The sequence below is a fragment of the Excalfactoria chinensis genome, chromosome Z (genome assembly GCF_039878825.1).
Source record: "Excalfactoria chinensis isolate bCotChi1 chromosome Z, bCotChi1.hap2, whole genome shotgun sequence".
Classification (NCBI taxonomy): domain Eukaryota; kingdom Metazoa; phylum Chordata; class Aves; order Galliformes; family Phasianidae; genus Excalfactoria; species Excalfactoria chinensis.
Window position 1 is genome coordinate 8,649,521 of NC_092857.1, and position 15,043 is coordinate 8,664,563.

The 15,043-nt window shown below is 43.1% G+C and overlaps 1 protein-coding gene across 2 annotated transcripts in view; it reads left to right on the forward strand.

Annotated features, from left to right (window-relative positions):
- LOC140264310 (phospholipid-transporting ATPase FetA-like) overlaps window positions 1–15,043 on the forward strand; it is a 65,253-nt gene that overhangs the window by 44,816 nt on the left and 5,394 nt on the right. For both annotated transcript variants that reach the window (XM_072359980.1, XM_072359979.1), the window contains exons 15-26: window positions 86–251; window positions 681–869; window positions 1,217–1,332; window positions 3,149–3,313; window positions 5,030–5,141; window positions 6,238–6,343; window positions 7,190–7,337; window positions 9,092–9,275; window positions 10,959–11,182; window positions 11,911–11,994; window positions 12,764–13,009; window positions 14,139–14,277. In XM_072359980.1, the coding sequence (XP_072216081.1) occupies window positions 86–251; window positions 681–869; window positions 1,217–1,332; window positions 3,149–3,313; window positions 5,030–5,141; window positions 6,238–6,343; window positions 7,190–7,337; window positions 9,092–9,275; window positions 10,959–11,182; window positions 11,911–11,994; window positions 12,764–13,009; window positions 14,139–14,277 (1,879 nt within the window). The remainder of the gene's footprint in view (window positions 1–85; window positions 252–680; window positions 870–1,216; window positions 1,333–3,148; window positions 3,314–5,029; window positions 5,142–6,237; window positions 6,344–7,189; window positions 7,338–9,091; window positions 9,276–10,958; window positions 11,183–11,910; window positions 11,995–12,763; window positions 13,010–14,138; window positions 14,278–15,043) is intronic.

Below are 15,043 nucleotides of genomic sequence, written 5' to 3' on the forward strand. Positions count from 1 at the left end.
TCTCTGTAAATGTAAGAGGTTGGGGTGGGCAGGCTCTGTTGTACATGCACGCGAGAGCTCTATAGATAACACCATACTTTTACAGAACACAGAGAAGGTTGACTTCTCCTACAACCAGTTGGCCGACCCAAAGTTTGCCTTCTATGACCACAGCCTGGTTGAAGCTGTGAAGCTGAATGATGTCCCAGCACACAGGTTCTTCCGGCTGCTCTCCCTTTGTCACACCGTCATGCCTGAAGAGAAGAAGGAAGGTGAGGACTGGCAAAGGCAGCAGCTGGAGTTGTTGTGTCCATCTTCTGTGACTGTGGTTGAGGTGGGATTACTGCAACTGCAGTGCAGAAATTGCAGGGGCCACAGCTTCCCTCAGACAGGAGATGGGCTTGTTCCAGTCTTCCCAACGTCACACATAGTTTTCCAGCCTTAATGATTCTACGATTCTATACTGCCCCAGAGGGAGATGTGGTACTTAGGGACACTGCTTAGTGTGCAACATTGGTTATTGCTGAACAGTTGGACTAGATGATCTCAGAGGTTATTTCCTAACCTTAATGATCTTATCACGATCCTGTCATTCTATCATTCTAGTTAATTGCCACTAATAATAATAATAATAATAATAAGTATTTCTTTAGTTCAAAAACAGGGCTGAAGTCACATTACCTTCTTTTTGTGCATGGCAGGTAACTTGGTGTACCAGGCCCAATCTCCCGATGAGGGAGCCCTCGTTACTGCTGCCAGAAACTTCGGGTTTGTGTTCCGGGCTCGCACACCGGAGACCATCACTGTTGTGGAAATGGGAGAAACAAAAATCTACAAACTTCTGGCTATTCTTGATTTCAACAATGTCCGCAAACGAATGTCTGTTATTGGTATGTTTTCTCAGCTCTTTCTTCCTGTGTTTTTATGTTTATGAGAACCTTTACTGGCAGCAGAACAAGTTGTTCTTGATTTCTGAATATAGATGCCCTACCTGAATTGCAGGTGGCTCGGACCACGTTGTCTTAACAGAGCATCTGCTCAGACCATTGTTCAACCTCCAGAGCTGAGTGTAGTTATACTCTCTTCTGTTCTGAGCAGAGTTCATCTTGGTTCCTGGGATTCTGCAAACGTTTGGTAGATTTTGGATGCCTATAAAAACATCTGTTTTGATGCAAATGCGATGAATCCCAGCTGCTTCAGCCTGAGATGTGTAGAACTTTTCTCCTCTTCCTTGTAGTGCGCAGTCCGGAAGGTGACCTGACTTTGTACTGCAAGGGGGCTGACACCATTCTGTATGAACTGCTTCATCCATCATGTGAGTCTCTCAAGGAGGAGACCACGGAACACCTGAATGTAAGTGTTTTCTTCACTACATCTCTGCATTTGGTGGTTGCCTTTTCTCCAGGTATGAAAACATGATTTGTATTAAATTAAAAACAGCTTTCAGAAGCAGCACCCAAACAAAAACTATATATATCCTTTTTTCTTTTCTTTTCTTTTCTTTTCTTTTCTTTTCTTTTCTTTTCTTTTCTTTTCTTTTCTTTTCTTTTCTTTTCTTTTCTTTTCTTTTCTTTTCTTTTCTTTTTTTTTTTTTTTTTTTTTTTTTTTTTTTTTTTCAAGAGGATTGGAGAGAGAAATTAATTTGTGAAGCCTTCAATACCAAATTAGGCATCACCAGGTGCTATTTAAACTGCTCTGTATTATCTGAGACATCGTGACATGGATGTCAAATACAGTTTATACAGTTTATGACATTCAGAAGAGTTGTGTTCCTCTAGAGTAGGAGGTAGAAGACAGGCAGGATAGGTGGAACTCATGATAGCATGATCTAGTGGAGGATCATATCCCTTCTTGTGGCAGGAGTATTGGAACTAGATGGTGCTTTGTGACCCGTCCAACACAAACCATCTAATGGTTACCCTACATCATACAGGGCAGCATGGAAGACGCAGTTCTCAAACTTGTAGATTTTTATATGGTTGGTGTAGAGTGAGGTGTGGTGAGAAGTGGATGATCTGGCCAACATTTACTTTGCCTTGTGATGCCAGCTCCATCTGGTACAGAGCAGAGCAACAAGATAACAGAACATTTTGCCAGGGATGTTGAGCAATTACACAAACTTCTCTGTTCATTGCCTGAGCGTAAATGTGGTGGGTGAAGGAGAAGTCAGAGCACAGGGAGATGGATTGTGGTTGTGGTGTACCTGAAAGGAGGTTGTGATGAGGTTGGCCCTTTTTCCCAGGTAACAACAGTAGGATGAGATGCAGTGGCCTCAGGTTGCACCAGGGAAGGTTGTGGTTGGATGTTAAGAAATCTCCTCTGAAAGAGTAGTGAGGCTCTGGAACACACTGCCCAGTGAGGTGGTGGAGTCACTGTCCCTGGGGGTGTTCAAGAATGGTGGAGATGTCATTTTTAGGAACATGGTTTAGTGGGCAACGGTGTTGATGGGTGTCATGTTGCACTAGAAGATCTTAGAGCTCTATTCCAACTTTAATGATTCTATGATTCTATCATTCTGTTCTATGAATCTGTCGTTCTTCCCTGATGCATTTTCTCTTCAAGCTTATACTTTTGGAATCCTAAAGGAAAGTAAATGTCCTGTTTTGGGAAAAAACTTCCTATTTGTGTAAAGAGGAATCTGCTTTAGCACAGGGTTGGACTCAGTGATCTCTAAAGGTCCCTTCCAGCCTCTGCAATTCTGTGTGTGACTCTGTGATCTGCAGAAAGCAGACATACAAAGTCTTCCTGAGATGCTGTGACTGTGCCCTCACTGTGCATGTAAACCATGTAAACCCACCTCTGGACGTGTTGAGCACAGCTCTGAAATTTAAGGGTGAGTTCAGAGTGTCTAATTTAGGTCTCGCAACACTGAACCACAAGGTGAAAAATGGGGTCCTGGGAAACAAGAGCCTGGTTGATGTAAAGATTAAAGCTGGAAAGTTGGAGAGGGTTTTGATTTTTTTCTTTGCAAGGATTGTGGACAGCAATGAAAAATGTTATTAAAAGTTCCCCAAGACTTGTAGACTAAGGTGTGGTTTTTCGCCTTTCATCCGCAAATGTTAGGTAAGAAGTCTTCACAAATAGCTGTTTGCTTTCAGAGACTCCTGTGCAAAGCAGTGTAAGGAGTCTGTTCTCCCTTGACCTCTTCTGTCCCACCACTGTCTTGCAGGAGTTTGCTGGGGAAGGTTTGAGGACACTCGTCGTGGCTTATAAGAACTTGGATGAAGAATACTTTCAGGACTGGATTAAGCGTCACCACGAAGCGAGCACTGCCTTGGAAGGACGTGAAGACAAACTGTCAGAGATATATGAAGAGATCGAAAAAGATCTAATGGTTGGTATTCCATAGAAACTGGGCCAGCCTCTGGGGGAGGCAGTGAGAATAGTGGTTTGTCAATAAACAGCTCAGTATGACTTCAGTAAACACAGCGCTGCAGACAGCTCAGTGGGCTGCTTGACAGGAGCAGTTTGAAATATGGCAGTGCTGGGTTTTCACTGGCACCTCCATGCAGAGCCAGTAATGGGGTGTCAGCCACCAGTGCCTGGGAATGGTTTTATTTTGTCTCACGTGGGTGTCGGAGTAGCTTTCTCGTGATGAAGTGACATAGCAGAGCCTAAGGGAGGTGGCAGGGACACAAATATTTCATAGCTATCCTTTGTACTTGCAAATGGCTGATCTATTTATTTTCCTCTCTTTGAAATGGCAGGCGGTGAGTAATCCCCAGGTCCCGCTCCATTTCAGAGAGAGCATCGCCTTTGTTCTCACAGCCTTGGGCGGGATGGGGGATGATGTCCATGAAGATGTTTGTGTCAATCTGAAACAGAGCTGAACTGTGATCTTCAAGTCATTCTTTTCTCCATGAGTGTTGTTGAAGCCCTGGGGTTTGCCTGTGTTTTACAGCCATGAATAATGAATGAAAAGAATGTGTGGTGTCTGAGGGGAAACAGTTCAGCCTTTGCAGTCGTAGCAATGTTTTTCTGAGATTTTGGAAATCTGGGGAGCTGCACTGTTGCTCTTTCCATTAGCTTTATGCTCAGGGCACTGCCAGAGCTGGGAAGAAATAAGTGTAAGCCTAGAAACAGCTGACCTCTGGAAGCTGCATAGCCCATGGGGCAGAGCCTGCTGCCCTCCTGATCTCAGTAGAGTGAATCCTCCAGCCCAGAGAGTGCAAATGCAGTGTGGGGTATGTACAGAGCAGGAAATATGTAGAAGTCAGGGAGCCAGATGCTTTTCAGCTCAGGATGATAAAAGAAGAGGTCAGAGACTCACAGCAGGAATACCAGATCCTTCCCTGTACCCTCACAGGAATGGCTTTATCCCCAGAAGGTGCTGCAAGGAGTAGCAGAATGGTGTAAGAGAGCCTGACTTGTGATGGAGAATGGGTGCAAGCGAGCAGAGTTAGCAAGGGAGTAGAAGAGTCTGAATTTAGTCTCCCAACAACAGGAGGTATGGTAGCAGGTGCTGCCTATGCCTGAGAGTGAAGCCTTCATGTCCCTTTGACAATAGTTTAAAGCTACCAAGTATCTCCAAAACACAGAGAAAACAGTAACTTTAAAATAACAGAGGTCAGTGTCCTGATCAGTTTGAATTTAGTGCTGTGTGGCAGTGAGGAGTAAGGACTGGGAGGGGTATGTTGTGGGCTGGAGAAGATGCTTTGCAACCATCCAACAGTTTCACTATGTCTGGAGCGAGCTCTACATTGGAGATTGCATATGGAAATTCGGGGACAAGAATCCCCAAAAGTCTTCATTCCTGCATTAAATCTCTATCTATTGTGGAGAGGACATGGAAGAACATAGATGTGCTCATGTTTGGCAAATGATTTTTAGCATGGTTGTGATCCAGCTGAGCCAGGAGGATTACAAAGTACAAAATTTGCAGGATCAGAGGAGTACCTTGTGCAGTGAATTTGCCAAGGGAGAACAAAAATCAGTGCAACTTTATTTCTGAGGTTTTTTTTTGTTCTTGCTTGAATACCTGCATGGATGTCTAATGCTTTCTCCTTTACTCACAGTGGGAAGTCTTACCCATTCCCTGTTCTCTGTTAAGCTGCTAGGTGCCACAGCGATTGAGGACAAGCTGCAAGACGGGGTCCCACAGACCATTGAGACTCTTGCCAAAGCCAGCATTAAGATATGGGTTCTCACTGGAGACAAGCAAGGTAAGGAAGCTGCAGCTTGGGATGCCTCCTTCTCTTTCATTAGTGAGATGGTTCCACTAGGACTCATGTTCTCAACCTTTCTCCTTTGAAAAACTGCACAGAAGGTAAACTTAGAGGGCTTTCTTCAGTGCCAGTGAGACAAAACTCCAGTTAGCTGCAATCAGACCAGCTAACTGCAGGTGGTGCCTGTTCCTAAGTCCTGACCTGTGGATGGAAGCAATGTAAAGATAGTGTCTTTTGCCAATGGAGAGGTGACAGTGAGTGCGTCACCACAATACAGTCTCCTCTCCTTCTGAAGAAGGCTAGAAGAAGTTGACTACAACTATCCAGAAACTTGAATGCTAAAGCTGATCTCAGTTCTGTTTCTGGCATTAACATTCTAGAATGAAAATGGAAGAAACAAAAGCTTCTGGAAAATTCATTATGCTGGAAAGAACTGTGAATAGAATCCAGTGAATTATTTTGGAGAAATAAAAACCTTGTTGAAATGATGGCATTTCTGGGATGCAAAAAGTGTTTCCAGACCACTTCAACCAAGAAATGAGCAGTGAATTTTTGAGAAAAAAATGAAGCCTTTCATTTTTCCATGTTCAGAGCGAACTAAACTTACTTCTGAAAACAAACAAGCAAACATAAAACGTACTTTTTCCCCATGGAGTTTTCTAAATAAAACGTTTTGGTATTCTTCAGAGCTATGATTTGGGGCCACGTTTTCACTTTTAGGGTGGGAATAGAGGTAGGGGATGGAAACTTCAAAATCCAGAAAGAAATGTTTGGAGGCAACACGAACTGTTTTAATTGCTCCAAGTGTGTTGACCAAATGGTATTTTGGGCTTTTTAGGTTTTTTTTTGTTTTGTTCTATTATTTTGTTTTTTGTTTTTGTAGCTTTCTTCTTTGGCCTTCTGCGGCCTGGTTAGGGACCTGCTGCTACACCCATCTAAGACTCTCTCATCTCTCTATAACTGTTGGTTCTGAAAAGCCTTGAGCTCTTTGAAATGAGAACTGAGCTTTTGTCATGGGTGTAAAAAGGACACAGACACTGTGGGTGGATTTGGAGCACTGAAGTGGGTAATCTCTCCTACCTTTCTTTCCCAGAGACGGCAATGAATATCGGTTACTCCTGCAACTTGCTGTATGATGACATGGCAGATGTCTTCGTTATTGAAGGCAGCACTTCTGAGGATGTACTTAATGAGCTCAGGTAAATGGTTGAAATATACAGCTTCATTACTGTGCACTGACCAGTATTTTTTGTTGTTCTCTTTTTTGTTGTTGTTCATTGATTTATTTTCCCCTGGATGCTTTACCTGGTACAGCTCATTTCAGGCGTGCTTGATAATGGCTATCTGCCTCCCTGGAAGACCTAGCAGCTAGACATAGTGTAGAAATCTTCTGTGAGGGTAAACTCTGTAGCTTCATGTTCCAAGAGCTCAAATCTATATCAGTGAATAAGGCAGTAAAGTCATGCAATCACCACCAGCTGACACTGGACAAGTGATGAGGAGCCACAAAGCCTTTGGCTTCAGGCTTGATCTGTGCTGTTTCCACATTGTACTGTTGTTGTTTATCCATGCTGTAATTCTTTTGCTTGGACATGATCTGTGCCTAGCATTATCTGGCCATCTGCCTTCCTCCATAGCCTCCTCAGTAGATACACGTTTCTAGGGATAGGAGGAAAACTGGAATTTTTTTCAGTCCTTTTCTCTGTAAATAGGCCCAACATGCCCAACAACATGCAAGGAAGTTTGGAATCCCTTTGGAATATTGTCTTTTGTGACATTCAGATCCGTTGTTTGGCTTCAAATCAGCACAGATTCAGAAAATGTTTTGTGGGCTTTCAGAAGCGTGTGGGTGACATGCACAAAAAGCAGCAGCTAAACAGTGCATGTTGCAGTAAGGGTGCAGGGAAAATGGAACTAAACTAACAAAGGGAAGCTCCAAATTTCTATCGCCATAAAGCTGGGTTAGAAAATCATATATCTGTACAAGGTTTTAATTCTTATTCTAAACTTTTTTTTTTTTTTTTTTTTTTTTTTTTTTTTTTCAGGAATGCAAGGAAAAAGATGAAGCCAGACTCCTTTCTGGACAGCGATGAAATCAACATTCAGATTGAAAAGTCTTCCAAAAATCCAAAGCTTCTACCTGATGAACAAGCAAATGGGGTGTATGGCCTGGTTATCAATGGGCACAGCTTGGTAAGGAAGTCCAGAGTCATGGCAGGGCTGAGTTTTCCTATGAACTTTAATACGTTAGAGATGTACTTGAAGTCTGAAAATGTTTAAAAGTTAGCCACAGAGGACTGAGGTTTGTTTTGTTTTTTTTACTTGTGTGTGTTGTTGGCTTTTTTTTTCCCCTTAACTGAAGATGAGCTCCAGCACTTATTTGAGACATCAGAGGTGATGAGCAAGGCTTCAGAAGGAGCAGGAGAAAGCTGGATGATGATGATGCTCAGTGAGCTCGAGCAGCAGGGCAGACCAGTTATTCTTTCCAGAAATATAGTGGGAAAATAGGCAGGCAGTCAGTAGATGCACCAAGAAAATAAGATAACATCAAACATGGATTTCAAGTATGCCAAGACTGCAGTCTGCTAAATACATGTATCTGATAACAGATAGAATGTATGTCATAAAACTTGACTACTACATTCTTTGATACTCCCCATGATGTTTTTCCAAGCAAGCTGAAGTAATCCTCTATGCATGATCTGGAGAGCACAGAAAAACAATGAGAGTTAGGGTTTCAGAGTCAGGGATCTACCCTTGTAATACTCTTTTAATGTGAACAGGTTAAAAAACAGGATAATATTTCAGCTTGGATGTTAGGAAAAATGTCTTCTCAGAAGGAGTAATAGTGCATTGGCACGGGCTGCTCAGAAAGGTGGTGGAGTCGCCATTGCTGGAGATGTGGCACTGAGGAATGTGGTTAGTAGGCATGGTGGGGATGGGTTGATGGTTGTACTAAATGGTCTCTGAGGTCATGATTCTATGATTCCAGTGAAACTGAGGCAGAGAGCTTGAATCCTTCTGCTGAGAATAGTGAAGAACTGGAATATATTTTCCATCCTTCGAAAATGTTTAGAACAGGTTAGACACAAAACTTACTTAGATACTGTTCAATCCATCTAGGAGGAAGGCTTAGACTACATCAGGTTCATGTGGCTTCTGTATTTTATATTACATCACAGGGTAAACAAATAGGTAGAGCTGGAGATAACCAGTAGGCACTGCCTTTCAGAGACAAGTTCTGACTTCCGTTTCTTGTAGTTGCTACCTCTTAATAGCAAAGTTTAACTCCCAGCTCTACACCAGCCCTGCTAATTACTACCCAAAAATCTTATCATGAGATGTAGTGTATTTCTATGAACTTAGGACTTGAAGAATGGTAATTTTCCTGTTAGCATCCTACCTAACTGGCCAGTGCCTTGTCCTCTTGTCTACTGGTACTGTGTACACATGGTCTTGCTGAGACACAAATAAAGAACAGGGCACAGAAGCAGTACCATATAACTAGCTGATCTCTGTCCATGCCAGTAGCAAAGTTTCTATGTGACAGCTTTTCCTGGTGCTGAGCAGGCAGGATGCTGTAGGAAAAGTCATCTCTAGCTGCAGTCTCTGGTACATGCACTAAAACCAAATCAAGAACAAGTCTCTTTCATTGTCTTCCTGCCACTGGCAGGAGGGAAGGAGGGTTCTGATGACACAATATTTTAAAGCTCTTGGTTCTTAAATGAAAAAAAAAAAGGACATCTGGCCAAAGGATGGTCTGCTTTACAGAGGAAGGGCTATGGTCTTGCTGAAATGTGTCAAAGAATGAGAGAATGAGAATGTGTCAAAGAATGAGTGTTCTCAGGCACTTCACACTTCCCTTGTGCTGGATGGAAAAACCTCCTTCAGGTCTCACTGCTGGTCTGACACAAGCTAATAGGAAACTCTTTGTCATTTCTCCTCAGGCCTATGCGCTGGAAGGGAATCTGGAACTGGAGCTGGTGCGAACAGCATGCATGTGCAAAGTGGTGATCTGCTGCCGGGTGACCCCGCTGCAGAAGGCCCAGGTGGTGGAGCTGGTGAAGAAGTACAAGAAAGCCGTGACCCTGGCCATTGGAGATGGTGCCAATGATGTCAGTATGATCAAAAGTGAGTAAGGGCTGAGAGCCAGCATGCTCCAGAAAAGTGATGCACTGCCATGTTTGCTGCCTGAGGTGTCCTAACTCTAACCCTAATGCTCTAAGGGTCCTCTGTCTGGTTGCCTCAGCAGCAATGGTTGTGTCCCAGGTTTCCTGGTTTCACAGGCTCAATCATAGAATGAAATCACAGAGCTTGGAAGGACCACTAAGATCATCCAATTCAGCCATCAACTCATCAAACCCATCTGTTGTTTCTGCCTTTGTAATAGACCTGAAGCTCGCTGGGGTACAAGTCCACCTGTATGACTGCATGCCATCATCACAATGGTAATGCAAAGGTCAAACAAGCTTGTTTTAGTGAGGGCCTGTCTACTATGAAGAAGGACAATCGCCATAGCTTTAAATACTCTGCAAAATGTCACAGGGTTTTTTGTAACGTTTCCAAGTAGTGGGGCCCTTTGTCATTTATCTCCGATGTGTAATAAAACACAGGCCTCTAGGCTCTTTTATCCTTGGGCATCACTTGGTGCTGCATTTCCTCAATGAATTTATGAAAAAAGTCCCCTAACTATGTATAATTAAATTAAGATTATTCAGAAGGGCCTATTGCTAATCTTCTTGTGTGAATTTGCAAGAATTGATTAACTGGAGCTGTTTAATTAAGAAAGAAGAGGCTAAGCAGGGAGCTTCAAGGGAGATAAGTCAGGCAGCCAGTCAAGAATTATAAGAAAAGCAAGTTAAAAAGTGTAAAAATGATAATTAGAAACTAACCCTGCCACTACAAGAGGGTTGGGACTTTGGGATTTTATCAACTCACTGTTCTGTAGAAACTTCAAAATCTCACCAACCCTCAGCCATCAAGATTGCCCTCATTAGTTACAGCTGTATAATTAGCTGTCATATTAAACTTTTGTCCATGTTTAATAAACCCGAGCTGCTATTAAAAGAGATGTGACTCTTCTATCTAATTATATGATTGAACTAATAAAGCCCAAGAAATGTAAAGGCTGCAGTTTGCATTACACTGCTGTGTCTGATAAATCTATAAAGCATTTGACAGTTTGAAAGTTTTTCTTGTCTGAAGCAGTGTTTCAAGGCTGTTGGAAGGATTTTCATGCATGTAAATACAATTCACGTGCCAACAGAAATTAAAGGTATTTATAACAGCAGCAATGATTTGTGCTGCTGGAAAATAAACTGTATTGTCGCTTAGAGTGTAACTCCATTCAGGTAGTACAAGTCAGTTACTGAAAATGAAGAAATGCAGCCAAAATCATAACAGTGCTGAAAGAACTGGTACCCTCCAGCTGCACTTTTTCCTGAATACACTGGACTTTTCATGCAGTCTGGGATGGAATTAACACAGTGTCTCAGGGCGAGTGATTCATCTAAGCAGTGGGGTTACCTCAGCCCTTGCTGTACCCTTGCTACACTGACAATGAATGACAGAATCATAGAATCATTGAGCTTGGAAAAGACCTCTGTGATTATCTAGTCCAGGCATCCACCTTTAACCAATATTGCCCACTAATCCTTGTCCCTCAATACCACATCTCCACATTTGTTGAACACCTCCAGGGACGGTGACTGCACCACCTCCCTGGGCAGCCTGTGCCACTGCATCACCACTCTTTCCTAGAGTAACTTTCTCCTAATATCCAACCTGATGTGACCAATATCCTCTTTGTTGCAGCTGCCCACATCGGGGTTGGTATCAGTGGCCAGGAGGGGATGCAGGCAGTCCTGTCCAGTGACTTCTCCTTTGCACAGTTCCGATACCTGCAGCGCCTGCTGTTGGTCCACGGGCGCTGGTCCTACATCCGCATGTGCAAGTTCCTCAAGTACTTCTTCTACAAGAATTTTGCCTTCACATTAGTGCATTTCTGGTATGGATTCTTCTCTGGCTTCTCAGCTCAGGTAGGTCAGCTTCTGTGTTCTCATGATCTCCTTTAGCATTTCCAAGGAAAATATCTGGAAATATTTTAAGTGGAAGTAAACTAAATCAGTTCTCGCTGCCTCTCTGTAAGGCACGCAGTTCTGTCTTCAGCTTGTGCAAAACTGATACAGAACTGCTGGTAAAGGAAAGATGCCTAAAGACATTTAGGTGCATTATGAAGAATGTAGGCACCTGCTGGGATTTTTGAAAGTGTTTGTACTGATTACAGCCATCAAAGTAGGATGCAGATTACCCAGAGCCTGACCATTTTGGTGCAGATCTGTGTAGGGCCTATGGTTTTCATGAAGAAGAGCCATGCTGGGTCAGGTCAAGGAGCTCTTGTGGCTGTGGGCAGTAGTGCACGCTTAGCAGTCAGGAGTGACATAAAATCTTCCCTCTTTTGCAGGTTCCCCACCCTTGGGTAGTGAGCAGGTTAGGGCTGTTAAGCTCAAGTCTTGCTATACTTTTGGTCTCAATAGTATTTTCAGTCACAGTGCTCCAGCATCTAATTAATAGAATCATAAAATGATTGAAGTTGGCCAGACCTCTGGGTCTGTTAGGTCCAACCCTTGCTCCAGCAGGACCCCATCCAGGCAGATTTACAAGGCAGATCTACAAGGAGGAGACTGCTTCTATGACTCTGTAATCTTGTGAAGAGAAGGAAAGGGCAGCGTTCTGCTAACATGATGCTCTGTTTTTTTCCCTTTAGACTGTCTATGACCAGTGGTTCATTACGCTTTACAATCTGATGTATACCTCCCTCCCAGTGCTAGGAATGAGCCTCTTCGATCAGGTACTGTTTTGATCACTCATTGTATTATATCTATATAGTTGTTTTGTCCTCTGAGTTGATTCAGTGAAGCAAAAGCAGCTGGCTCTTTGTCTAGCTGTTGTAATAATCCCTAAAACAGATTCCTGTCAATGAATCTAAGGGCATGAAAAAAGAACACACCAAGGAGGAGACTGTATATTATCCTGCCTTGTCCTGCATGTTTCAGTGTTTGGAGATGTTTTGATGTTAGACTGTTGACACGAGTAAAAGATGCTATAGTGCCATTCCTCTGGAGCAGCCACAGCTCACTGCTGCTGTTCTGAAGCCAGATAAGTGGCTTTTTAATCACCACACAGAACAACGTATGATGCACAATCTGAGGATCTTCTCAGCCAGGAGGTCCAGGTTCAGCCTTCCTGCAGTAACATCAGATACATATATATTTCACTTATATATTTCGACCTCAGTAGAGACACAGCCAGAATGGTATTTTCTGTCCCTTAGCTTCCAGGAAACCCTTAGGAGAACAGAGCATGCAGCCTGATTAAGGTGAAATGTACCTTCATTTTTTTATTTGCCAGATTTTTCAGCACAGAATGGTGAAATTCAGGATGGAAAACAAGTCTAGGTGACCTTGATATGTAACATGCGAGTCACTGAACTGAGTGAATTGGCTGATGAGCTTTTTCTCATAGAAATGAACGTAATGGGGACATGGCAACCTTAAGTGTTCTTATGTGGTTGGTTGTGTAGGGTCCAGAAAATCTGACTGTCTCCTCTCTATTTTCAGGATGTGGATGACCGTTGGAGCCTGCTGTTTCCACAGCTATACGTGCCTGGACAGCAAAACCTCTATTTTAACAAAACAGTGTTTATCAAGTGCATGTTGCAAGGAATCTATAGTTCCCTCATTCTCTTCTTTATCCCCTATGGGGCCATGTACAATACGATGAGAAGTGATGGGAAAGCCATTGCTGATTACCAGTCCTTTGCCCTGATGGCCCAGACCTGCTTACTGATTGTGGTGTCTGTACAGGTAAGGGCATCCCTGACTGTATATAGGAATCAGTTATTGTTTTAAGAAGGCAGCCTCTGGAGGGCCAATTGTGATTCTAATAGCACTGTGTTTGCTGCTGCATCTTTACTTCTTGCAAAAGCAAGATGTGACACCAGCTTATTCTCCTCAGTTTTACAGAACAGTAGATTTTTCTGTTGCAAAAATCACAGTCTCAGGAAGGCAGAGTTTTTGCTTTGGGAAGTTTACTATCATTGTAGGGAAGAGGGGTTTGGGGCCCTCACTACAAGAAAGACATTGAGGCCCTGGAATGTGTACATACAAGGTCAACAAAACTGGTGAGGGGTCTGGAGCACAAGTCTCATGAGAAGTAGCTCAGGGAGCTGGGATTGTTTAGCCTGGAGAAAAGGAGGCTCAGGGGAGACCTCATTGCACTCTACAACTTCCTGAAGGGAGGTTGTGATGAGGAGGGGTTTGGCCTTTTCTCCCAGGCAACAAACAGGACCCGAGGAAATGGCCACAAGTTGTACCAGAGGAGGTTTAGACTGAACATAAGAAGGAACTTTTTCTCTCAGAGAGTGGTCAGGCACTGGAATGGCTGCACAGGGAGGTGGTGGAGTCACTGTCCCTGGCAGTGTTCAAGGGGCATCTGGATGAGGAGCTATGAGATGTGGTTTAGTAGCTGTGATAGCAATGGTGATGGGAGGATAGCTGGACTAGATGATCTTGTAGGTCCTTTCCAACCTTGTGATTCTAGGATTCTATGATAAGGTGGTTAAGGCAGGAAGTAGGAAAGGACTCATTTTGTTTTCATGGGATGTGCTTGATCCACAGAACTGTCTGTCTGTGTCCCGCAGAGGCAGGGAAGTTTCTTTAGTGGAAGAAACTGCTAAGACTTGGAGCTACAGCATTCAGATGGTATTGGAATGATGAGAGAAATTTCTCAACAGAAGAGCAAATGCAGTAATGCTTGCCCTGAATGGTCTCCCAGCATTGTATGATCTAAGGCTTGGTATTTCTTGAGGGATGAATAAACAGCTGTCTTGGGTGTAGGGGTACAAAGGAGAGGACAAGATCTCCGGCTGTCTTCAAACCATATCTATTAAATAATTAGGGCACTGACAACAGTTGTACTGTTCTGCTCTTTCAGATTGGCTTGGACACCTCTTATTGGACAGTTGTGAACCAGTTCTTCATCTGGGGCAGCCTTTCTGTGTATTTTGCTATCACCTTCACCATGTATAGTGATGGCATGTACTTGATCCTCCCGGCCTCATTCCCATTTGTTGGTAAGCATTTGGACAAACCTGTGTTGCACTCAAAACTATTGTACTATGGGGCCTAGCTCTGCTAAGTGTTTTGAGTATGGGTTCTTGCCTCTCTGGAGGTAGTAACAGGCTATGGAATATATTGATTACCTTTTTCACTCTAAGAAATGCCAGGTACTTCTGGAGGCAGCCACAAATGCTTATTTTGAGTCCCATCCATCCATGTGAACATGTGCCCTGCTCGCTTCCTTGAAGAAGAATGCACATTCTCACACAACCACGGGACTGATCCCTAAAATAAACTCACAGAGCTGGCTGGAATGCTTTTTGCTGCTTTTTGCATTCTGTTTCCAGATAACCAATTCTTACAGGTGTCTGGAAGCATTTTATTTGCTGAAGGATGTGTGTTATGTTATAAACAAATTGATGTGTTAGTATAGGAAGGCATAGAAACAACATCCAATTAGGCACATAAAATGCCATAGGACAATGGTGAGCTTAGACAGCAAATACTCAAGGATAAAGAAACGCCACTGATGGTTACCTCTTATCATCTCTGCATAAAAACTTTCTGAATACGTGAAAAAGGAAGAGATACCATAAAAATAAATCTGTCTCATGAGACTTTAACCAGGGGAAGATGAAAGGTTAAGGAAGTAATTTAGATGTTTTTAATGGCTCAGTGTATCCATTTGCCGTATTGATGTGCCATTGTTAGGAGACCCTACTCCTGATGGCACGGAGCTTTTTGTTTCAAGTCTTGGATCAGTGTAGGAATCAATACATT